The 23,922-nt window shown below is 51.0% G+C and overlaps 2 protein-coding genes across 3 annotated transcripts in view; both read left to right on the plus strand.

Annotated features, from left to right (window-relative positions):
* The first annotated feature begins 1,032 nt into the window (after positions 1-1,032).
* Positions 1,033-16,091, plus strand: ELAC2 (elaC ribonuclease Z 2). 2 transcript variants are annotated; one of them, XM_074922164.1, is made up of 24 exons: positions 1,033-1,313; positions 1,399-1,449; positions 1,533-1,603; positions 2,314-2,378; positions 3,061-3,118; positions 3,637-3,705; positions 4,221-4,376; positions 4,876-4,934; positions 5,635-5,693; positions 5,780-5,852; positions 6,889-7,001; positions 7,632-7,730; positions 7,943-8,081; positions 8,160-8,245; positions 9,294-9,403; positions 10,200-10,296; positions 10,743-10,881; positions 11,528-11,566; positions 11,730-11,839; positions 12,299-12,398; positions 12,479-12,599; positions 12,794-12,872; positions 13,602-13,746; positions 15,158-16,091. In XM_074922164.1, exons 1-24 carry the CDS (start codon positions 1,054-1,056, stop codon positions 15,398-15,400), a joined length of 2,541 nt encoding a protein of 846 aa, XP_074778265.1. In that variant the 5' UTR covers positions 1,033-1,053; the 3' UTR covers positions 15,401-16,091. The 2 variants fall into 2 exon arrangements, with proteins under 2 accessions (XP_074778265.1, XP_074778266.1); XM_074922165.1 differs by lacking the exon at positions 4,221-4,376 and adding an exon at positions 9,847-9,855.
* An 858-nt stretch (positions 16,092-16,949) lies between these two features.
* The window catches only part of DNAH9 (dynein axonemal heavy chain 9), a 213,293-nt gene continuing 206,320 nt past the window's right edge, over positions 16,950-23,922 (plus strand). Inside the window, exons 1-2 of the mRNA XM_074922361.1 lie at positions 16,950-17,564; positions 22,571-22,767. Coding sequence (XP_074778462.1) covers positions 16,950-17,564; positions 22,571-22,767 — 812 coding nt within the window. The remainder of the gene's footprint in view (positions 17,565-22,570; positions 22,768-23,922) is intronic.

The raw sequence follows: 23,922 nt of genomic DNA on the forward strand, positions 1-23,922 counted from the left end.
GGAAAGCAAAGCACTGAGTAAGATAAGGTTTGCCCTTAGAGAAGAAAAGGAATATTGATGGTTAGGGTTGTTTATATTGAGGTACTCTGGTTACAGTAAAATTTAGTGGTTCTTTTTGAAGCAAACAGAAAGCCTGAGAGAACTCAGAGTGGGTTTAGAAAGCTCAAAAATAAACAGAGCTGTGGCCTGGATGGTCTAGTATTTGTAAACTGGCCCCAAACAAGGCTCATATGGAAGAGGAGCTTGTGAGCAATGGAGAAATGGTGAAGAGCCTGGAGAATCACAGGGTAATCTGGGTTCGGAGGCACTCTGGGAGGTCCAACCTCTTCCTCAAAGTTGGCTCAGCTCCGAGGTCAAACCAGGGTGCTCAGAGCTTTATCCAGCCTGCTCCTGACAACCTCCGAGGAGAGGGACGGCGCAGTCCTGCCGGGCACCTGACCCAGCCCCTCCCCGTCCTCACAGGGATGAGGCTTTCCTTCCTCCCGGCTGGTACCTCCTGACTCATTGTGATGAGCCCGGCTCCGGTTCTCGACGGCCTCTTCACACGTACTGCAGAGCCACCAGGCCCCCTCCCTCACGGCCTTGCTCGGCCTGGCCCAGCCCCGCGGGCCCTGGCTGCGTCCCGGCAGCCCTGGCAGGGCCCCGGCACGGCAGCTCGCTGCGGTAGGAGCCGCAGCAGGGTCAGGCCGGGCTCTGGCACTGCCCTGCGGCCCGACACGGGCCTGGGGCTGCAGCGGCACCGCGGGAGGGCCCGGCCGGGCCGGGGAGAAGGGCGGGCTGCCGGGCGCGGCGGCTGCTAGGGCCTGCGCTTGTCGGGCACCCGCGAGGCGGCACTAGGCACCGCCCCTCAGCGGGACTGCGGGCAGGGAAGTTCCGATTGGATAAACCCCGTCACGTGATAGCGGACGGTGGCCGAGCCGGGCCTGACGGCGGCGCCTCAGGGGCGGGGCGGCTGGGGGAACTCTCGCTTCTTATTGGCTCGCCCTCATCACGTGTCGGGGGGAGCCGCAGAGCGCCAATTGGTGGCGGGGAGTGGGGGGACGTCGCGCGTGGATGTGGGCCCTGGTGCGGGCGCCGTCGCCGGTTCCCGGCCTTGTGCGGCGGCTGGTGGCGGGCAGGGCCATGGCCGAGGGGCCCTCGGCGGCGCGGCCGGCGCGGCGGCCCAAGGACGTGCCGCGGCACGTGTGGGCCCGCGAGCGGCGGCGGAGCGCGGGCACGGGCCTGGCGGGGCCCAACACCATCTACGTGCAGGTGGTGGCGGCCGGGAGCCGCGACGCGGGCGCCGCCGTCTACGTCTTCTCCGAGTTCAACCGGTGAGTGTGAGGCCTCGGGGACGCCCCGCCTGGGCTGCGGCCGGGGCGCTCCGTCCAGGCCTGCTCTGATGCCCCTTCCCCTCAGGTATCTCTTCAACTGCGGCGAGGGCACGCAGCGGGCCATGCAGGAACACAAGTAAGTGGGGGCAACCGGGGCGGCCGCCCCGGGGCTGCATCGGTCTCTGCTCACCCTCACCCCGCCCCCGTCTCGCCCCTCAGGCTGAAGATCTCCCACCTGGACAGCATCTTCCTCAGCCGGGTGGCCTGGGCCAACGTTGGTGGCCTGCCAGGTGAGCGGGGGGGCGGCTGGGTGCCCCGGTGACAGCCTGGCACCTGTTCCTCTCGCGTGGTCAGCCGCTGTCTAGGCCAGAGGTGGTTGCTCTGCATCTGCCTGGTGGGTGGTGCGTGGGGTCTTTTACGTAGTTGTAGATAGGAAAAGCGCCGTCAGAGCAGCTAGGTTGCACGTGGGGCTCTGGGGTGCTTCCAGCTGCAGTGTGGTCGGTGTGACAGCGTGTGCAAACACGTGGTGGAAGAGGCCCTGCCTGCCCAGCACGCATGGCGCTGCCTTCCCCAAGTCTAGGTAGAGCGGAAGGCATTACAAGTGTTGTGTTGCCAGCAGGGAGCTGTTCGTGAGTCAGACTAATTTGAGTTCAAAGGGACCTACAGAGGTTTCTGGCCCACTCTTGTTCTCAAGGCAGGGTGAGATTAGAACAGATTGATTATGATCTTGTCCATTAAAATTCCGGAAATCTTTAAGCAAGGAGTTTAGCAGTATGTTCAGATAACTTGCTCCTAATTGTGACAGTAAGATTTGTAGATATTTTCCATATCTGTGGAGATGAGAAACTGCCACAAAGCTAAGGTAAAACTGAATTTGGATCCGAGTTGAGTTCTGGCCTTCGTGGAGAGGCCCAGCACTCCTGGGTGCTGAGAGGGATCTTTCTTGCATCATCTGCCAGTGGTTAGTGGAGCTGTAATAAAGCTATTTCTCTGCTTTCAGGTATGATTCTCACGTTGAAGGCTGTGGGGCTTCAAAGATGTGTCTTTCTAGGGCCACCAAAGCTGGTAAGTAGGGAAAACTTTCAGAAGGGAGAGTGAACCCTTCAGAGATTAAAGCTTACCTTGGAATTGGGAGAGCTGGCATCAAAGGAGTAAATCATAGTGCAGGTGTAAAATTCTGGTCTGAATTAGTGCCAGCCTGAAAGTTCTGCCAGAAGGGCTGGCGTTAAAAAGCAAATCTCTTCAGTTACACACAGGACAGCATCAGGCTTCTGTGCCTTAAAACTGTCTTGTCAGCTAATATTCTGGTAAATTGTGTTTCAGAAAAAGGGTGTCCATTGTTCTCCTGTTTGTTCCCCCCCTGTTGTCTTTTAATAGAAACTTGGTCTCTGATCTTTGTGCTTTGATGCTCAATGTGATCTTGGCCAGCCTAATGCCATGTCTAGGCTGAAAATTTCCAATCCTCAGCATTATTTTATTTCCTTGCAATATCTGCTGACTAATTATATTGATGGAAGGGATGGGGAGAGTGTTTCTTTACTTTCCTTTCTCTTTCTAAATGCGTAATGCCCACTGGACGTGGGACACCTGCCCAGTCAGTATTTCTTGGCTGGCTGTGTGCTGCCCGGTTTTTGCCTGACTGGGCCTGGAGTCTTTGACTTCACTGAAAGTAACCATAACTCCTGCAAGTGGTACTTGTAATTGCACCGCTTGGGCTTGGCCTCCTGATACGCTATTTCTTTTACAGCAAAATTACTTGAAAGCGATTCGACTCTTTCCTGGGCCCCTAAAAAGGATGGATTTAGGTATGTAGGTCAGTGATGTGTAGTGAATATGAACTTGTAATATCTATTTGTTTCAGCTTTAGCCAAGGCTGTGTTGAACAGTAAGAACTTCAGAGTAAATACATCTGGCTTAGATCCACTCAAGGAAAGTTTTAAACATCTGTTTTGATCTGACACACTGTCCAAATCCATCACAAGAACTGGTTGGAAGATAACCTGTGTTTCCAGCTCTGTTTCTGGTCAGCCGCTGCCAGTCTGACTGACTAGCAGACAGCATTTGATTTTAAAGCACTGTAAAGGCAGTTTGCTTCCAGAGTGTGTCAGTGAACTTGCTTACTGTGTATCCCGGACTACTTTTTGTGGATGATGGGCTTTTAAGAACTTATTCATTGATCTTTCAGTTGGGCAGAGAAGGGGAAGGGGGACATTCTGCAGGTTTTGTTTCAGAATGAAAATAGGTATTTTCCTGATTTAAATTCTTGTAGAGTGTGAATCTCCTCTTATGAACTTGTTAATGCCAGTTTCTAATGTCTTTCCAGCTGTGCAGTTGCACACAGAGCCTGAGTATAAGGACGAGACGATGACAGTCTACCAAATACCTCTTACAGGTGAGCATTAGTGCTGTAGTCAGAGAGAGGAAGCATTTGCTCAGTAACCATGCTTAAGGTGATTAAAAGAGCAGCTTCTGTTTGCAAGCCTGAGCAAGGAGAGACTTATTAATTCGCGTGTTTTTCTCACAAGAAGGATCTCTTTCAAAGAAATGAGACCTGCTGAGTCACGGCCTTGGTTTCTTCCTTTAGGTGTGGGTGTATAGAATGACATGTAAAACATCACTGGATTTGGCTTTTTTAGTCAGCTGAGTTTTCTTACTGCTGGAAACTTGGAGTACAGGCACAGGCTTGACAGAGTTTAGCAGTTTTGAGAGAATCTGAAAGACTTGGATGACAGATGACTTCTGAAATAGGTGACCAGAATGTGCAAGCACAAGTCATACTAGGGGGAAGAGTTCTGTTCTGAAGCAGTTTAAACGTGACTGTCATGGAAGAGAGAATGCTACTCATGCTTTTCTTATCTGTCCCTTTCGTTTGAGTGATCTTGTCTGGTTTTATTGGATTTGGGACAGGAAAACCACTAGCTGCTGAAAGTATGTTGCCTCAGAGTCCTGGAGCATCAACCCAAGGTGGAAATAGCCCTAAAGGGGACACAGGGCCAGGATCCCCAAGAGCTGCACAGCAAAACTTGGAGGGGGGCAAGAAAAAGGAAAGCCCGAAGAAAACAGGTGAAAAAAATGGAACGACCTTTTTAACCTTAATGAAATAACGTGAAATTAAGGATATGAATTTATCCTCTGAGCCATTTGCTTTCTGGAGGTGAAGTCTGTAGGGAAGCTCAGGTGAAGGATTATATGAAGCATAATGAGTTTTGGTACTTTACAGGTTGATGCAGAACTATAAGGCCTAGAAATTGAATGTGATTCCTACTTGGGATGTGATAGTCCCTGTAGGTGTTTGCCCTTGGCCAGAGTGGGTACTCCAGCCTTTGTAATTTAATTATGAGTAGATGTTGGGGTTGATTATTTTTTAGTCTTGAGCTTTATTTTGGTTTCTTGTAGCTGTATCGGTGAGCTCTCTGGCTTTAGGTGCTTGTTACATTTTGCTTCAGGGGTCTGAGTTGGCTGGCTGATGTTGTTCCTGTTAATTCTTTAGCAAACTTTGACGTGTTGTGGCTTTAAGGAAAATGATAGTGGTGATTCTGAGTAGTTCTGTTTGTTTTTACAGGTGAGGAACAGAAGTGTGCAAGCAGACATCCCAATCTGGTGATGGCTTTCCTTTGTAAAGTAAGCTTGGACACAAAGATCTCTAAATCAGTGTAGAACAGAATATAGAATAGAGTATTTCAGTTCTAAGGAACCTACAACAATCATTCAGTCCAACTGCCTGACTACTTCAGAGCTGACCAAAAGTTAAAGCATTGTCCAAATGCCTGTTAAACACTGACAGGCTTGGGGCATCAACCACCTCTCTAGGGAGTTTGTCCTAGTGTCTGACCACCCCCTCTGTAAAGAAATGCTTCCTAATGTCATTAGGACATTTCATCTTGCTAAACAGCTTTATTTGGAGGTAGCATTTTCAAGCAGGAAATTAAAACTATTTTGTGATTCTACTTTCCAAAGGTCAGAGTAAGTAGCATGGGTAGGAATGTGTAAAAACTAGAGACACTTTTTTTTTTAGAAGTGTTCATTGTAGAGCAGCCAATTAAGAGTATACAGGTTCCATTCTTGCTTAATGCTTACAGTAGGGAAGTCTGTCCTGCTTACTTGGCTAAAGAAGAGAGCAAGAAGCAGCAGTGTGATCTTGGAAACCAGAAAGTCTAGTAGAAGCTTTTTGGTGGTAAATTAGACTAAGACTGTGGAACTGAAAAGAAAAAAATTAAAATTCCCTTGGCTTGTGGGGAAACACTTAAACTGAAAGTATGTGGATCTTGTTTCCTGGCCCTCTTTATTTGACTGGTAATTCTGTTTTATTTAACTCTTTCAGATTCACCCAAAGAAGGGAAAATTCCTAGCAGCTAAAGCACAGGAGATGGGCCTGCCAGTGTGAGTACAAGATCCAGCTTGGGGTTGGAGCAACACCAAGCATGGTGATGTTGGCCAGCTAAATATTGTTATGACCTTGTTTTCAGGGGAACTCCAGCCATTCTTCCCATCATTACAGCTCTCAAAAATGGGGAGAGTGTCACTTTTGAAGGCAAAGAGGTAAGATATATCTGTGCTTCCTGCTGTGGCTTTGCCATCCTCCCTCCTTCAGTGGGCTCCCAGGGTGACACTTGTTTTGTGCAGAATGTTTTGCCAATAGGTACTGGGACTTTTTTTTTTTGTTTGTTTGTTTTTGTTTGGGTGGGTTTATTTTTGTTGTTTTTTTTTCTTTTAAAACACCTATTCTTGAGACGGTGGATGGTGGTTTTCTGCCTGTTCCTTCTCATCCCTGCGAAGAGGTTGGCATGGCTTTTGCTAGTTTTGAACTTTGAGTGGCTGCTTTTGGTTAGTGACTGGTCTCCATTCTAGCCCCAAGTTGTTGCTGACTGTGGCTCCTGCGGGGGGCATGTCTGGTGCTGTTGCGGGGGTATGATTAGGGAAATACACACTGAAATTAATTTGTGAGTATGGCTGTATGTCTGCTATTTGTCAGAGCTTCCTCATCCTCCCAAAGCTGATACAGGTCTAGGAGTGCACTAGTGAAGTTAATCCCTACATGTTTTAAATCTGGAGCTTGAATGCCTGTATAGCTACCACTCCTTCCTTACTCTGTTGGCACCTCTTAGACTGAAAGAAGTTCAATGGTTCTTGTCTGTAGGGTCTTAATCTCTCAAACACTAGTCTGAAGTGAGAGGCAGAGCCAGCTCTGGCCATGTGTCAGATGATCTGTAAGTGAAGTTCCTAACCTGGGAGATAGGACTGACATCTTTGCATCATAAGAATTTCACAAAGCCTTTTTTTGTTAAGCATGCTTCTGGTACCATCTGAGTCTGCTGTGGAAACCTAGAAGCTGCTAAAATTCCCTTCCTTACATTAGGTTGTGGTTTGCTCTGAGTCCAGGGTTGGGATTTGTTGTTACACAGCAAAATGCAAACTTGTTTAATGAGAGCAGAAAAGGAATGAGAACTGCACTGTCGGGGTTTGCTGAGCAGTGCCAGAGCCTGCCTGGGGCTGCCTGATGAGCCAGACATCCTGAGGCAAGAGGGGCTGTGTGTATGGCTTGACTGTGGTGTGATCTTCGTGTATCTGTCTGCAGCTCTCTCCTGAAGAACTCTGCACCCCTGCTGATCCTGGCCCGGTGTTCATTGTGCTGGAGTGTCCTCATGAGGGCTTTGTGGATGCTGTCTGTGAAAACGAGACTTTCCAAAGGTAGCGGGGCTGGGTGACCTGGAGTGTTTGGGGGAAGACATCTGTGCTGAGCTTTGCCAAAGAGAAGTTCTCGTGCTGTTCTAGATGTGTGGGTTCTTGGGGCCAATGTCTGAGCTGTTTGGAATTGTTAAGGAGCTAGAGATGCAGGAAAGGATGGTGGTTCCTTTTGAGCCTTTTAGGAGAGGCAGGCCTGGGCTGGACCCATGGGGTTCTGTAACTGTCACAGGCCTGTCTTCCTTCAGAGGCCTCCAGAGAAGGAAACATGCACTGGTGTCTTGCTGGGGAGCAATGTAGAGACTGTGTTTTCCTGTGTGCTGGGAGCCTGGGCTGTGTGTAATGTCTCTGTAGGGTTGTGCAGAAGTGGGTTAGGCTTCTGGAAGGCTTTACTGATGTTGTTGCATTTGTAGGAGAGTAACTGCCCTGGCAGGGAGGGTGGTGTCAGCAAATGTTGGGCTTGAGCCTTGGGGAGCCTTGTGCCTACTGCGACGTGGTGCTTAGAGCTGCTGGGCTGTGCTCTGCCTGCTTCGGGGGGGGCATCTCTGGTAGCACCAAGGTGGGAGAGGGGAGGGGCTGCCAAGGTGATGGAGGACTGAAGTGCAGGTATTCTTTCTGTATCTGAATGTGCCCCAGGTACCAGGAGGGACTTCCTGAGAACCAGGTGGCCTTGGTTATTCACATGACTCCAGAGTCAGTGCTTCGAGACAGCCGCTACCAGCAGTGGCTGGAAAGGTACGTGATCTTCTATTGCTTGGTTTCATGTCACTGTTGGGCAGCAGCATGTTCTTATGGTGCATATGTTTTTCCCAGAGTAGAAATAGCTGTTGACTGGCAGCAGGACTCGGCTGGCTCGGATGAGATTTCAGCTAATTGCTCAGGTGTGCATATATGCCCAACTCTAATGTAGGGCTGAAGCTGTTATGTATTTTATTGTCCTTTTACAGATTTGGACCTGGAACTCAGCACTTGGTGCTCAATGAAAACTCCTCTGCAGTGCACAACCCACGCAGCTACAAGATCCAAACTCAGCTGAACCTCATCCACCCGGAGATCTTCCCTCTGCTCACCACCTACCAGAGCAAGGTAGGCCAGGCCCTGCTTGCCTGTGTGCCTCCTGACCCTGAGCAAAGAATGTGTTTAATGTCACTTTTCTACCTGTAGGAAGAAGAGGCTGTGTGTAATGTGCCCATTGTGCGAGGAGAGTGCCTCTTGAAATACCACTTCAGACCACAACAGGAGTGGCAGAGGTCAGTGGGAATCTTTGACTTACCCGTTTTTGGGTGTTGGTTTGAAGCAGCTTTTCTGTGTGAGTCTGTGCTGAGGCAGGACAGTGTGTCAGCATCCCTTGCAGGTTCTTACTGCTGGCTGTGCTGATGGAGCTGCCAAGCTATCAGCTGTGTCTCAAGGATTGTGTCCCTAAAAGTCTCAGACAAAGTGTTGGACAGGGATGAGTGAGCCACTGAAAACACCACCTGGCCAGTGGTTTGGAGTGTTGTTTCTGTCCCCCAGATTTGTAGCCACAGGTGCTCCTCTGCCCTTTGCTTGGACCCCATATGCTGTGCACCCAGCTGTGGCTGTGGCAGGGAGAGACTGTGGTTCCTGTGGGGAACCAGGTGAAAGTCTTAAGACCCAGAAAGCGTGATATCAGAGCTGAAAGTCCCAGGTGGTTAAGCAGTTGCAGACTTCTCCCTTGGTGCTTGCTTTATGGGCAAGTAGGTGAAGATGCTCACTGAGGATCTTAGGGGGAGGGGACCATGTGGTGTGAGAGGACACCAGCTGCCATGGCTCAAATTACTGGCTCTGTTGGGCAGAGTAGGAGGACCCAGATGTCAAGAAGAGTCTTAAGTTTCTCTGCTTTAGGTGTCCGAAGGCCTGTGATGCTGCACGTGCTCTGATGCAGGACCAGGACACAGGCCCCTTATGCTTCTGAGTGGTGCCTGGTGCCCTTTTGGGTGGGTGGTCCTCTTGCAGGAGCCTCCGTGCTGCCTTTCAGTGCCTTCCGGTGTCTGGCAGCTCTCTGGGTCTGGGCAGTGCAGGGGAGCTTAGTGCTATTCCAGGACCTCCTCCAATGTGGTGGAATGATTATTTCTGTGGTGTGGCTTAGCCCAATCAGGCCTTTTTGGCACACACTGCATTCTTGGATGTATCTTCCACCACCCCTCAAAATGGAACTTGGAAGGAGCATTTGACATTTTGTTGTAAGGCTGTTTTGGCACAGTAATTTGGCACTTTGCTCTGAAAAGTTCTTTTCAGTTCCTACCCTGCCCCGTCCTGATACATGGTCTGTTCTTTCAGAGATGCTGTGACTGTCTGTGATCATGATGCATTTGTTAATGAAGCCTTGGATCTCCCTGACTTCCAGACTCGTGTGAAGGAGTGCAAAGAGAGCCTGTCTGTTGTGCCAGGTAAGGATCAGCAACTTATCTTGGATCAGTGTGATGGGAAGTAAGAGGTAAGAGGTCTTGGTGACCTACTGCTTTAAAGCCCAGACAAAGCTGTGAACATGCAGTTTTCCTGCTGCCTGAGAGGTGCTCTTAAGACTTCCTGGAGCTGTGCAGAAGACAGGCTTAGCACAAACTGTCTAGAATTTCAGCTAGAATTACACGGTCTTGTGCTTTTGGTTTTCTAAAGCTGCTAGGTTTGGGGGTTGAGCACTGTTGGGGGCAATTAGAGACAAAGCACCAGTGTGTTAATTCTCTGAGTTGACCAGAGCCCTGGTTGTGTTGAATGCTGTCATAGCAGCCACAGTGCGAGTTCCTGTGTCTGGGAGAAGTCTTGCTCTAGAACCAGCTCCCTGTGGGGCACTCTCTTCCTGGGTTTCTGTTGTCCTGTTCACAGTATGACACAGCACCACTCGGTCACTGGCTGGACCCTGATTCCAGGGAGAGTCAGGGCATCATAGAGCAGGAGTCAGGTCCCTCTTGAACTGATAACTCTGTCACGGGTGATCAGCAGAGTCCTTGTTTGCCTGCATTGGATATGCAGTTACATTATGCATTGTGGTGTGTTTTGTTAGTGGTGCTTGCTTTTTCTTCTGTCGCCTCTTGTAAACCTTGCTGCTGTAGGAGAACCAGAGGCTGAGGGAGGCAAAAATTAACGTGCTGGACATGTAGGCTCTGGAGTTATTAGGCTGTTGAAGTAAATGGTATCTGACAGGCAGTATGTGGATAATGCTTACAAATCCTTGTCTATTTTTTCCAGGAAATGTGTGTGCTTATCCTGAAGTTGTGTTTTTGGGAACGGGATCTGCAATTCCAATGAAAATCCGAAATGTCAGTTCCACATTGGTAAATACCAGGTAAATCCCTGTCATGCATTCTGCTTGAAGAGACTCAGTGTCTCAAGAGGGTGTTGCCCAAGTGCTGTTTTGACCAGGGTGTGTGTTTGGTGATGCAGGGAGGGTGCCCCTGTTGTGTGGGTTCTGTAGGACGTCAGGGTCAGGCACCTTGTCTCTCTGTAGGTGGGCAAGACGTGAGAGCCACCTCCGAAGTCATACGTTTAATGTCTTCCTTCATTTTACCATTTGCCCCAAGGGCCTGTTCATCATCAACACGAGACTAGAATGAGCTGTGCAGACAAAACCATCTTTCTGAAGCTTTGGCTAGTAGAACTAGAGTAGCATTTACAGGTGTAGAGCACTGAGAGCTTTCTGCCTTTCAACCCAAAAGATCCCCCCTCCCTGGATGGGCCCTGCTCAGAACTCATACAGTGGCTGCTAAATGTCTTTGTCACTTGCCTTGCCAGTTCTACCCGATCCCTGCTCTTGGACTGTGGAGAAGGAACATTTGGACAGCTCTGTCGTCACTACGGAGAGCAAGTTGACCAAGTGCTGTGTAACATAGTGGCTGTGTTTGTGTCTCACATGCATACTGATCATCATTCGGTAGGTTGTGTTGGAAGGCGAAGGGGTTCTGTGCAGGCACACTCTGCTGTTTGGAGTTCAGATGTAGCTGCAGCTGATGAATGTAGGCTGCCCTCTTGTTAGGACTGCGCTTTCCCTCTGCATTCCTCAGGCACTACTGAATCTGTCTGTGTTTCTAATCCCCCCTTCCTTCCTATTGGGGAACCCTGCAGACCTGCTGCGATCATCCAGAGTTGTAATTTTTCAGCAGTGTCCAATCCAATTTCCTTTAGTGCTTCGCTATAAATGGTCACAGAAGAACAGTTGGTCTATTCTGGATTGGGCCTGATCAGGACAGGCTGTTTGCTGCTCTGCTGTCTTGTGTCTGGAAGCCACACTGGGTCTAAGATGTTGGGTAGAGACTTCTTGCTCTCCACCCTTCTGGGAGCAGACACAGCAGCACTGGGAAGAGCTGAGGGGCTTGTGTTGTGGGCTACTGGCCACCAGCTTGGGGTAGAAGCAGTCACAGTGTTACTGCAGCTCAGCAAGTCGCAGTTGTTGGAAATCGTGTACTTCTGACTGTGGGTTTTCCAAAAACTGCAGCTTGCTGGGCTGTGGTAGCACTGTTGACACTTACGCCCCAAATATTTCTGACTACAACTTGCCATCTTGTTTATTCTCTTTGCAGGGGTTGTTGAACATCCTGATGCAGAGGCGGAGAGCTTTTGTAAGTAGTAAAGTTGTTTCACTGCTCCTAAACTTGCCTTGGAGTGAGGGGAGGGGAACTCCTGGGTAGTTGAAAACCACCATCATTTCCCTATGTATTTTTTCTCTCTGGTTTGGTGTATACCTAGTACTGATTTTATCTCCTCCTGCCTTTGCTTTCCCAGGCAGCTCTTGGTCAGGCTTTCAGCCCTCTGTTTCTGGTAGCACCTGAACAGATCATGCCTTGGTTACATGAGTACCACAACCACTGTGAAGAGATTCTTGGAGACATCAAGTGAGTGTTCTGTGTGGTATGGGGAAAAATGTCCTTTCTGGGTCCTCATTCAAGGCAAACTACTGTCATCCATAACCCCCATCCCTTTGTTGAAGATGACTCCTTCCTATTGTATGTAGGACTGGGATTGTGCAGTTTGCAAAGGGGAGAAGGGGGTTTGTTACTCAGTTGTGCTATTTAATAGAGGCTTACATGCAGGCTTTCCCTTTGCTTAGGAAAGGGAAGTTGAACAAGTGAAAAAAGATTCCTGGATCTGGCATCTGTATCTGACAGTGGGGATGAAGTGGTTGGATGAGCTACTGGGTGCTGGATAGTGAAAGCAAGGGGAAAAACAGATGGGTGCACAAAAATGTCTTGTTTTAAGGTGCTGAACTGAGAAGGGGAAATAGGCTTCTGAAAGATAAGATCAGGTTTTACTTTGTGCCTGTCCTTAGTTCTCTCTTCTCCCCTCCTTCACAGAATGATTGCTTCCCAGTCTCTTGTGAAAGGCTGTGAGAACACCAAACCTAAAGCCAAATGGTTTGTCAGCTCTCTGTTAGAGAGCTACGACCTGGCTGAGGTAAGCTCATGAGCTGGCAGGATCAGTTGCAATGAGTGGCAAGAGGGGACCTGAGGTCTAACACTTGTATCCTTGTTCAGTTTCAGACTTGTGAAGTCCAGCACTGTAAAAATGCTTTTGCATGTTCAATGATCCACAAATCTGGCTGGAAAGTAGTCTATTCCGGTGACACAATGCCCTGCATGGCCTTAGTACAAATGGGTAGGTGGCAAAAACCCTCTGCTTGAAGAACCTCTTGGAGAAAGGTCTCCAACTGTTAGTATCCAAAGCAGGCACCCAAACTCTTGGTGCTGTGCCTACAACACAAATGAGGGGCCAAGGGGTGGAAATGAGAGTTCATGTAGGCAGTTGAACTAGTCTATATTCAACTGAAGAGTTTATGATTATTTACCCAGGTAAAAATGCTAACCTGCTGATCCATGAAGCAACGTTGGAAGATGGAATGGAAAAAGAAGCTATAGAGAAGACCCACAGGTGGGATGTTCTCTGCTGTCTGTCACTGTTAGGAAGGCAAAGATGCCGAGCTGGGATTTGTCCTTGGAGCTGGTGGTTCTGGTGTACATAGAGCTCTTGAGCGCTAACAGTGGTGTGTTGCTTATTGCACCAGCTCTGTAACTCTCACAGCTCCTCTGAACATCCCCAGAGAGAAGGGGGAAAGCTTTTAAGTAGACAGGAGTAACTCTACAAATAGACTAGCCCAAAGGAAAGGCCCTTGCATTTGAGCACTAAGCTCAGGAGGTAGAAGAGTCACCTTACCCCTGCAGCTCACTGTGCAATTCAAACTGAGGGGTGCAGCCAGTGATAGTGAGTTGCTGCCCCCAGAAGTGGGGAGACCTGAGAGCAGCTTCTCAGAATGACCTGTGAGCTCCAGTGCAAGAGAGCCGGACTTGCTGGCACCCCTGGGACGAGTATTTGAATAAGCCCCTGTCCCCAGTCTGTGGAGCTCTTAAATGCAGAGCTCCAAGTAATTACAGCTGCTTTCCTGGGCTCAGAGTTGTTTGGAAGTCAGAGACTTGCCACTGGTGCAGGTTGCCAGAGGAAGAGGTGCCTGGGTGTGCCTGTGAAGAGCAAGGACACCTTGTGCTCAGCAGGGTGTTGGCTGTTGGTGTGACTGTAGCTGCATGGCAGCCTGCCCTGCCCCGTGGGAGGGCCAGTACTAGCTCTCCTGTGTGTGACCAGGACATGTTCCTGTTCCCTCTGTAGCACAACCTCCCAGGCGATTCAGACCGGGATGAAGATGAACGCAGAGTTCATCATGCTCAATCACTTCAGTCAGAGATACGCCAAGATCCCGCTGTTCAGCGAAGACTTCAGTGAGAAGGTTGGAATTGCATTTGATCATATGAGGGTAAGTTGGGAGCTCTGAGACAGACTGGGAAAGGTTTCAGTGTTACTTTGGGGTCGCTGCTAATGAATTAAATTCTCCACTTTTAATGTGTTGATACGCCATCTCCTGAAAGTAGTGTCCTCTGAAACAGCTGCTTTTACTGCTGGGGAATATTCTGGTGTTCTTTATCAACTGTGCAAGCCCAGAATTTGCTAATCTTGGAGTTCTGGTATCATCTCCTTTGGGCCACAGTCTAAGTAGGGCTGTACAAGGCTGCTGGGAGGTGTCGATTGTTGCTGTTGTTCTTAAGTGATAAGGGGGGAGGTGGGTTATGGGGCAGAAACCAAGTGGGCTGAGGGTGTACCTTAATGCTCTGGTCCCCATCCATTTGGAATTGACATGCAGTCTGTTTCCAAGTGACAGGGGAGGTAGGAATCAGGAGCGTTAAGGGAGTGCCTGGACCAGAGCCCACAACCTCTCCCTGTTCATGCCAGGTTGGCCTGTGACCCGGGAGAATGGCACGAAGTACCAAGGGCCATGGGGGGTGGTGGTGGGGGGCGGGTTGCACCACCACAGTCTGCTCCATGACTAAAGTCAATTTATCTCATCCACAGAGTGGCGGTATGGTTGCCTCTATGCCTATAAGCAGATAATACCATAATCCAATTATAATTTGAGGGAAATTTTGAGTTTGGTTAGTCTCTATGAGCTAAGTGTGATTTAAAGCCATATTATGTACGTGAAGGAATATATGCGCAGAGAAATCTCTGCATTAGTATAACTTGTTTAGCCATCCTCCACACTCTTAATGTACAAAGCAGCGATTAACAACAAGCACAGTGTAACTGCAGTTACTAAAATTGCGATGGGATGTCACATCAGTTCAGTACCACCAATGTGGGGAAAGGGTGGCACAGAGTGGGACAGGTGCTGATGGCTTTTGAGAACAGGAGTCCACCCTTAACATACTGGGTACTTGCCTCATTTCACCTCTATTCTGTGTGTGCTACTCCCAGCTGAAAACATAATTTTGCTTCCACTTGCTTCTAAATTGGTAGAGCTGCTTTAATGGCTTTCTGTAGAAGACATCCAGAGGCCAAAAGCTGCTGCCATTGGATTGAAAGCAGCTGTAGCAGCGGGAATAGCTCACTAATCTATCAAAACTTGTACGGTGTCCACATCATTTCTTGTGAAGAAGATGTAAATAACTTGGCATATGGGATCTGTGGACTGACTGCTGTAGGGTTGAAAATTATGACCTGCCCACTAGTGTCAGTGCAGCTGAAAATCATCAGCGAGGTTTGGGCTCCGTGCTGGGTGCTGCACTGAGGAAGAGGCAGTGCCCTGCCATCTGATCAGGCAGAAGACAAGGGGAGGAGGGAGAACTAAACGCAGTTCTCACGCGGGTGCTCCTGTGCTTGATGTATTTCAGGTACGTTTTGGTGACTTTCCAACCATCCCAAAGCTGATCCCCCCTCTGAAGGCTTTGTTTGCAGATGACATAGTAGAAATGGAGGAGCGGAAGGAAAAACGGGAGATGCGGCTTCTGAAGGAGGCTGCTGTAATTTTGGACAAACTGGGTGGTGGTGAGAACAAGGAAACGCCATGCCAGAAACGGAAAGAAGCCAAGAACCATCAGGAACTACCAAACAAGAAGCTTAAAACAGTAAACTGAAAGAACAAAGGTTGAGAACGCTCTGTTCTGTAAGAGGTGCCTTGCTCTCTGCAGGCCTCGGGGGCGCGCAGTGCCGCGGGCACCATGGGGAAAGGGGCTGGCCTCAGGGTTTGCTTGGTCATCAGGGGGTCTCCGAGGGCTGAAGCTACCAAGCATGTGTTAGCAGTGCAAGTCCTTGTGGAAACAGTGTCTGCCCTCACAGCTCCTGTTCCTGGGTCTCAGCAGTCCATCTGTCGTTTTTCTTTTAGCCGAAAGTTCTCTGAACTGTTTTAATCTTTGGTTTTATGCTACAAGCTATTGATAATGTAACAGCAGCAGTTGTGACCTTTGCAAGAGATCAGGTTTGAGAAGCCTTTGAGGGGCCACAGATTCTCCAGAATAAGGGGGGCAGGTCTCTGGGTTATAAGGAACGTAACTAGATATCAGAACCCAGATCACAGGAGGAAATTTCACAATCAAATGGGACCCAATTCATTTTTAGGTTACATTAGGGATGCGAGTGCTGCTGTGTTCGTTCCCATTTTATTTTGGTTTTCTCAGCTGATTTTTTTTTTTTAATAAGATCAGCTTTCCAGATCCTTTATTTAGAATCTGAATAAACCACTCATCATCATACAAGAGGCTCTGTTTTGTCTAAATTGCTAATGAGAACTTAGTGAGGGAAAATAAATACCTGAATTGCTCTAGAGAATGTTGGTTGGCTGTTTTGCATTACAAAGATCTTGCTCTAATTGTGGAACATCATCCCTGTTCTGGCTCTGGTTTGTGCCAGCAAAATCATACCTTCCTCTGCACTACAGCTGGGAGCTTCACTTGTCAGTTCAAGCCGGTAACAACTTGGGGGTGGCTTTAGAATGCCTCCAGAACAGACAACTGAGAGTTTCCTCGAGCAGAGTCCAGTTCTGGATGCAGGGGAGAAGAAAGCTGGCAGAGCAGGTGGCTGTGGGGCAGGTCTGTGGTTAAAAGGAGTGTTTTCGAGGCTTGCTGTGGGTTGCCTTTGCTTCTTCCCAGACCAGTGCTGTAACTGCCAGTGTTTGGAAGCAGGAGGGGGAGCTTTGCCCCGTTTCAATTAAGGAGCTCATTTTCAGACGCAGCTCCAAGGCACCAGGCCCCCAAGTGCTGTTCAGCAAATGATACCAGCACATATTAAAGATTTAAGGCTTCATTTTAAGGTGATGGAAAATTAAGACACAAACTGGCAGCAAAGCACCTCTCAGCGATTAGCTGTGCTTTAATATTATGTTTGTCTAGAGCAGAAACTGCGTAATTGGCACAGCTGGGTACTACGAAAAGGGCTGTGGGGCTCTTAAGAATAGCAGGGGCTTGGGGAAAGACTAAACAAGTGCTTGTTCTTAGGCAGGTGTAAATAGGGTCCCACCGGGGTGCCTGGAGAGGGCAAACAGGCCTCTTCGTGCTTCTTTCCATAGACTCAAAGAAGGGTCTTTCATTTACAAAATAATGAATCTCTTCTCACATAAAGGCGTTGATAAAATGCAAATACAGCAGCGTTCGGGGGGCACAGCCCACAAACTGCAGCTCCCGCTGCCCGATGCGAGTGCGGGGTGTGGAGCAGCGTGCTCAGGGTGGTGGAAGGGCCCCGCCCGAGCCAGCTCCGGAGAAACGTGAGATTCCCCGCTCACGGGGGGACGCTGCTGCAGGGGCTCCCGAGCTGTGCCGGTGTGAGGAAAAACCCGGCGGGGAGGCGGCGACAACCCCCTCCGGGGCCGCTGCGGCCCGCCCCCGGCTTCCCGGCAGGACACCGGGGCGGCCCCTCGGCGCCCCCCTCCCGCGCGGGGACGCGTCCCCCGGGCGACGGCGGCTCCTCCCCGCAAACACCGGCCGGATGGCGGAGCCGGAGCCGGCGGAGCCCGCGGCCGGGCGGCTGTGGCGGTGCGCGGCGCGGGGGCTGGGGGTGCCGGCGGGGCGCGGCGCGGCGGGGCCGCTGCTGCGGGAGTTCGCGCGGGGCGCGGCGGGGCCGGCGCTGCTGGGCTGGCGCGGCCCGGCCGGGGAGCTGGTGCTGGGGCCGCCGCCGCCGCCCGCCGCCGCCCGCCCCAAGGCGCTTTTCTTCCTCCGGGCCCCCGGCGCCGGCGCCGGCCCCGGGGAGCTGCTCTGCGGGGACCTGCCCGCCGATGCCCTGCGGCACTTCGCCGCCCTCGTGGAGGAGGTAAGGCCCGGGCAGCCCCGCGGGGGCCCTGGCACCGCCGGGCCGGGCGCTGCCCCTCGCAGTGGCGGCGGGGGGTGCCCACCCCTGCAGACCGGCTCCTCGGCCTCCCCCTGCCTCTGCCCTCGGCTCTGCCCACGGCGCGGCTGTAGAACTCGCTGAAAACTCCTAAATCCTGACGCGCATCAGCTCTGGGCCGCTCTAATGGCGGCGGCCCACTGGGACGCGCCCGTGTTCCAGAACCACCGAGTGGTGGGTGCTGGAAGCGGCAGCGCGAGGTTGTCTGGTCCAACCCCCTGCTCAGAACCACCCGGAGCCGGGTCCCCAGCACCGTGTCCGGGTGGCTTCAGCGTATCCCACGGATGGCGACTCCGCAGCCTCCCTGAGCAACTGTGCCAGTGCTGGGTCACCCGCGCGGTGAGGAAGACTCTCCTGATGTTCAGCAGGAGCCTCCTGTAGTTCAGTGTCCGGTTACCTCAGGTGGGGTCATGTTTTCCCAAGGGGATCTTCAAGGCATTCGAGTGCTCTCACTTTCCTTTGTGTCCAGAGAAGGGCAACGGAGCTGGGGCAGGGTCTGGAGCACAGGTCTGCCGGGGAGCGGCTGGGGGAACTGGGGGGGTTCAGTCTGGAGAAGAGGAGGCTGAGGGGAGACCTCCTGGCCCTCTGCAACTCCCTGCCAGGAGGGTGCAGAGAGGGGGGATGAGTCTCTGGAGCCAAGGAGCCAGCGCCAGGCCCCGAGGGAATGGCCTGAAGCTCCCCAGGGCAGGGTCAGGCTGGCTCTGAGGAAGGATTTCTGTGCAGAAGGGGCTGTTGGGCGTTGGAATGGGCTGCCCAGGGCAGGGGGGAGTGCCCGGGATCCCTGGAGGGGTTGAAGAGTCGGGCTGACCCAGTGCTGAGGGATCTGGTGGAGTTGGGAATGGTCAATATTGGGTTAATGGTTGGATTGGAGGAGCTTCAAGGTCTTTTCCAACCCAGACTATTCTGTGATTCTTCCCACAGAGCTCTGGGGGTCCGTCACAGGACACAGCCCAATCTCCACTCCACCAGTGACTTCCATGGGTGGTGGGGGGTGGCTCTGCCATCTCACCATGGTATACAGGGGGGGCTCTCTGCTCTGGCACACCTTCCCCTTTCTCCCTTCCACTGCTTTCGGTGTTCACAGAGGTTTCCTCATAACTCGTCCTCAAAGTCCCCACCCCCGCTCAGGTTCCCCTTCTTAAATGCGTTATCACAGAGGTGCAGCCACTGTCACTAATTGGCTCGGCCTTGGCCAGAGGTGTGTCCAACTTGGAGCTGGGGGAGCTTCGAGAAGCTTCTCACAGGGGGCCACCGCATAACCACCCCCCCCCCCTACCAAAACCCAGCAGAAGGTGGGAGAGAAAACCCTGCAAACAGAGATTCAGGATGTGCAATCCCAACTGCTGAAGGCAGCCAGAAAACAGGATCTAACAGGATCCGTTGAAGTGTTACTCCCCCAAAATCTCCCAGTAGCAGATGGTGTTTACAATAACTGTCATATGCTACCTGCCATCCTCCACAAACAAAGCCAGATGCAAAATGTACTCTTTGTGCAGACTTACCAAGACCACGGGGCTCACTGAACACCTCCAAACAAAATCTCCCTGTGTACATAATGCATTATCCCACAAAACCAAGTTATCCAGTCTGGCAGCCCGCTCTTGGGAATCTGGTCTGTTGGTCACCACTTTGACATACCAAGAGCATCACCAGAGCTTCTCAGAGCAAGCAACTCCTCTGCTTTCCCCTTACAGCCTCACTGCTGAGGCTTCCCTTGGGCAGGGGCTGTCGGGAATGAGTGGAGACAAGTTGTCTGGTTCACGCACACAGAATCAACTATGTTGGAAAGGATCTTGAAGATCATCTAGTCCAACTATTAACCTAGCACTGTCAGTTCCCAACTCCACCAGATCCCTCAGCGCTGTCGATCCTACTCTTAAATCTCTCCAGGGGTGGGGACTCCCCCCCTGCCCTGGGCAGCCCATTCCAACGCCCAACAGCCCCTTCTGCACAGAAATCCTTCCTCAGAGCCAGCCTGACCCTGCCCTGGGCAGCTTGAGGCCATTCCCTCTTGTCCTGTCACTTACTACTAGGTTAAAGAGGCTCATCCCCAGCTCTCTCTGCACCCTCCTTTCAGGTAGTTGTAGAGATCCATGAGGTCTCCCCTCAGCCTCCTCTTCTCCAGACTGAACCCCCCCAGTTCCCCCAGCCGCTCCCCAGCAGACCTGTGCTCCAGACCCTGCCCCAGCTCCGTTGCCCTTCTCTGGCCAAGCTCGAGTCATTCAATGGCCTTTTTGGGGTGAGGGGCCCAAAACTGAACCCACTCATCGAGGGGCGGCCTCACCAGTGCCGAGTGCAGGGGTCAGATCCCTTCCCTGTTCCTGCTGGCCACGCTAGTGCTGACACAAGCCAGGATGCCATTGGCCTTCTTGGCCACCTGGGCACACTGCTGGCTCCTGTTCAGCTGGCAGTCAACAGAAGAAGCCCCCCGGCTGTTGTAGTTCAGCACTGGGAGGACTGGAACACCTGGAGGTGGCCTACACCGGAGCATCTTGAGAAGAATGTATCCTGTGGGGAGGAGCCACAATGCAGAGAGTTTGTGGAGGACTGTCTCCAGTGAGAGGGACGCCCCGGGGAGCAGGGGGAGGAATGCAGAGAGTGCTTCGCCCACCACCCCTGCCCACAGCCTTGGAGGTTGAAGCAGGGGACTGGCTGCACCCCCCAACCCTTGCCCCTGCAGTGCTAGGGGAGGAGGGAGAGATACTGGGAAAAAGACAGCCCAGGAAGAAGGGAGGGGTGGGGGGAGGTGTTTTTAAGATATGGTAACGCTTCTCACTGTCCCATCCTGTCTGTTAAGTGTCGTTATTGTTTTGAATTAAAGTCATGTCCTTTTTCTTTCCCTAACGAGCCTGTCTTTTGCCTGTGATTGTTAATGGGTGAGCAACCCCTCTCTGTCCTTATCTCCATTCCTGAGCCTTTTGATTAATTTTTCTCCTTCCAGTGCCGGGGGGAAGGGGTGAGTGGATGCTGGGTGGTGCTCAGTTGCCCTCTGGGCTCAAACCACGACACCCCTGTGCAGACAGATGTGGTATTGCTGTAGGGAACAGATCGTGCCTGGGTTTGGTCCCACTTTCCTCTCGAACTTCACTAAGGAAAACAGAGGGGTGGGGCTGGGTCAGGAGGTTGGGGTGGGTCTGCATGAAGGTGGGAAAGGTCTTCAATTTCCTGAGGTTGGGGACATGCCTTGCTCTGCCCACTGCACGAGCACTTCTGCAGAGTCTTTTGTCTGAGGTTTTTAGGACAGTCTTTGAAGACTTTGTCCAGTGAAAGTAATAGTTGATGTCAATCTTTCAGCGGGTCAATTAAGACATCAGGAATAGACACACCATAACTGTGTCTTTATTCAGTGAGGAAGTGCAGCTGAGCTGTGGGTCACAGCTGGGGTGACCTTGTCTACTTGTCACAACTCTTGTGATGGCTGAAGGGAGCACACGCCTCTCTGTGGAGCTGGGCGTTCATTCTAAGTCCAGTTATTATTTTAACAATCAAAATTAAAATGAACAGCTATCATTTGATTGGTTACAACACTACTAGCATTAGCAGTCCACATGATTTAAGTAGTGGAGACAAAACTTGCTAATAATGTAGCTAAAACTGTTGAAGGTGAACTGGGCAGTATCTGCCTGTGTTCCCTGGGGTTGTGCTCCCTTTCCTGCAGCTCCCTGGGCACCAAGGTTGCTGATGCCAGTCTTCCTGAGGTCTACAGCACTAGTCATGGTTACAAAGAACTTCCAGCATCCTGGGATGGCATTGTTATGGTGCTGGGCTGCTTTACTCCTCTTCAGTTTTGTGTCCATAATGTAGCTGGTTTTATACCTTTAGCCTCCCCTGAGCTTGGTAACAGTGTGCTGTGTTTGTGTGGCGGGGTTTTGGTATCAGGGGAGGGCTCTGTAGTGGTGGGCCCCTCTGAGAAGCTTCTCAAAGCTCCCCCAGCTCCATGTCAGGCCTGCCTCTGGACAAAGCTGAGCCAATTCGCAACAGGAGCTGCGCCTCTGCGATGATATATTTGATTAAGAAGGGGAATTTAGGAGGAGGAGTTGTGAGGGAGATACCTATGTGAACACTGAGGCCAGTGGAAGAAAGGAGGGGCTTGTGCGCTGGAGCAGAGACTCCCCTGCAGCCTGTGGTGAGTTGCCAACCTTGGCTGTTGCCACAGGCTGGTCCCAGAACAGAGCCAGCCCAGGGTAGGTGACAGACACACTGTTGCTATAACAGCTGAAAGAAGCCAAAAGCAGCTCAGGTCCAGGCAAGCCCAGCCCAGCTGTGAGACCCCATGCTGTTGGGTCAGTTGGGAACTTTCAGAGATTAAGACAAAAATCCTATTTAGTGGGCTGCAATTTTGGAAAATAACCTAGAAAGTGGCTGTGCTCAAGATGCGCAGTACAGTTGGGATGGGACCTAGGTGATCCTCACCAACAGTAGATCCCAGGAGGCCCCAGAAGACCTTTGCTTTCAGCATAATGGGGGTTGCTGTCAAGGGACAGCCTGTGGGTTCAGCCCAGCTCTAATAGTCTTAAAAGGCCGCCTGAAGCCCATGCCCCTGCCTGCTTCCCCTGCCCACTGGCTGTGAAATGGGGAGCAAGCACCAGGAGGTGGTGAGGGCAAGTGGAGAAGAACCCATGGAGCTATCTCTAGTTGCAGATTTGAGAGGCTGGGAGAGCCTGAGGACAGGGCTGCTCACTTTGTCTGCTGGTTTCCACCCTTCTCAGCTGCTTAGATTCAGAGGGGAAGGTGTTCTGATATACAAAGTGGGCCTGCAGAGGGGCCTGTTCATCATCATCTGCCCTTGTTTCACACGGGCAGGGAACTGCTTAAGACAGCAATGAATATGGGTCTCCAGGCTTGGCTGAGAAAGGACCTCAGAGCCTGGTGGCCTGTCTGTCTCCTGAAGCACTTTCTTCTCCATTGCTCTTTCATGACTCCTTCTATAGGTGATTGTGCCCATCCTGACAAACCAGAAGAACCATCAGGGCTGGCCACGAGTGGTGTCACAAGACATTATACGTCATGTCCACAGCCTAAAAAGTACTGTTGTCAGGGTTGTTGGCCAAGTAAAGGGCAAGACCTTGCTGCCTCTTCCAGCCGGCTCGGAGGGAATCAAGGACATTGATCTGGAAAATGAGAAATCGTGAGTACCACTCCTTCTTCTCCACCGGGTTTTCTCCTGCTGACACATGTTCTGTGTCTTCTGGGGATCCTCCCCCCAATCATGGGGACTCTTCTTGCTCCCTGTCATGTGCTGCTCATCCAGACTGCCCGGATGGGTGTATATTTTGCTCTACCTGCTCTCTAGTTTATGAGCTCTGGCTCTGGGGGAGGTGCAATACTATAGGTGGGAAAAACTGAGAAAGTGTAAAGGCCTGTGGGCACACAGAACAGCAATGAGTTGCTTGGATCACTGAGGAAAAAAACCCAAACCTCTGGGCAAAACCTCTTCTGTTTTACAGATGCCACTGAATGGGAAAGTAGGATTCTTTCTTTTTCTGGCTTCTGTCTGCCAAAGCATGCTCCCGAAATACACTGTTTTGCAGTTAAATTACTCGCTTGTTAGTGACACAGGCTGCCTCTTTGGTCAGGACTATTCTGCCTTCCTTTAAAATCAGATTTATCATACAAAGGTACAGGAAAACACACCTATAACTCCCTGCAACCTCCTAAATTGTTCATGGTCCCATAGAGAGATTTAGAACCTGTTGTTCCTGTCCTCTTGGGGAAGTAGGGTGACTTCCCAGACACCCACTTCATTTCCTTGTGTTTCTCTTCAAGAAGTGAACAACTTTGATATTTTTGGTTCTTTCCATTAGACCTTCCTGGTAGCTGTCATGATTCTGAAGTTCTACTTACAATCCTTGAGGGACAGTCCTCAGGAAAGCCACCCCGGATTTTCTGACTAGTCAGAATCATAGAATAGAATCGCAGAATCATTTAGGTTGGAAAAGACCCTTAAGATGATCGAGTCCAACTGTAAACCTAATGCTGCCAAGTCTACCACTAAACCATGTCCCTAAGCACCACATCTACACCTGCTTTAAATATCTCCAGGGATGGTGACTCAACCACTTCCCTGGGAAGCCTGTTCAGAGCTTGGTAACCCTTCTGGTGAAATTTTTCCTAATATCTAATCTAAACCTCCCTTGAAACAACCTGAGGCCATTTCCTCTTGTCCTATCACTTGTTACCTGGAAGAAGAGACCAACACCCAACTCACTACAAGCTCCTTTCAAGTAGTTGAGAGACCGATAAGGTCTCCCCTCAGCCTCCTCTTCTCCAGGCTAAACCCCCC

Source organism: Athene noctua, chromosome 18 (genome assembly GCF_965140245.1).
Source record: "Athene noctua chromosome 18, bAthNoc1.hap1.1, whole genome shotgun sequence".
NCBI classification, from domain to species: Eukaryota; Metazoa; Chordata; class Aves; order Strigiformes; family Strigidae; genus Athene; species Athene noctua.

Excerpts from the sequence above, each read along its gene's own strand:
- ELAC2 (XM_074922164.1), top strand. The coding sequence starts at position 1,054 with ATGTGGGCCCTGGTGCGGGCGCCGTCGCCGGTTCCCGGCCTTGTGCGG. Across the intron at positions 1,314-1,398 it reads GTCTTCTCCGAGTTCAACCG|GTATCTCTTCAACTGCGGCG; the intron begins GTGAGTGTGAGG and ends CCTTCCCCTCAG. Across the intron at positions 10,297-10,742 it reads TCCACATTGGTAAATACCAG|TTCTACCCGATCCCTGCTCT; the intron begins GTAAATCCCTGT and ends TTGCCTTGCCAG.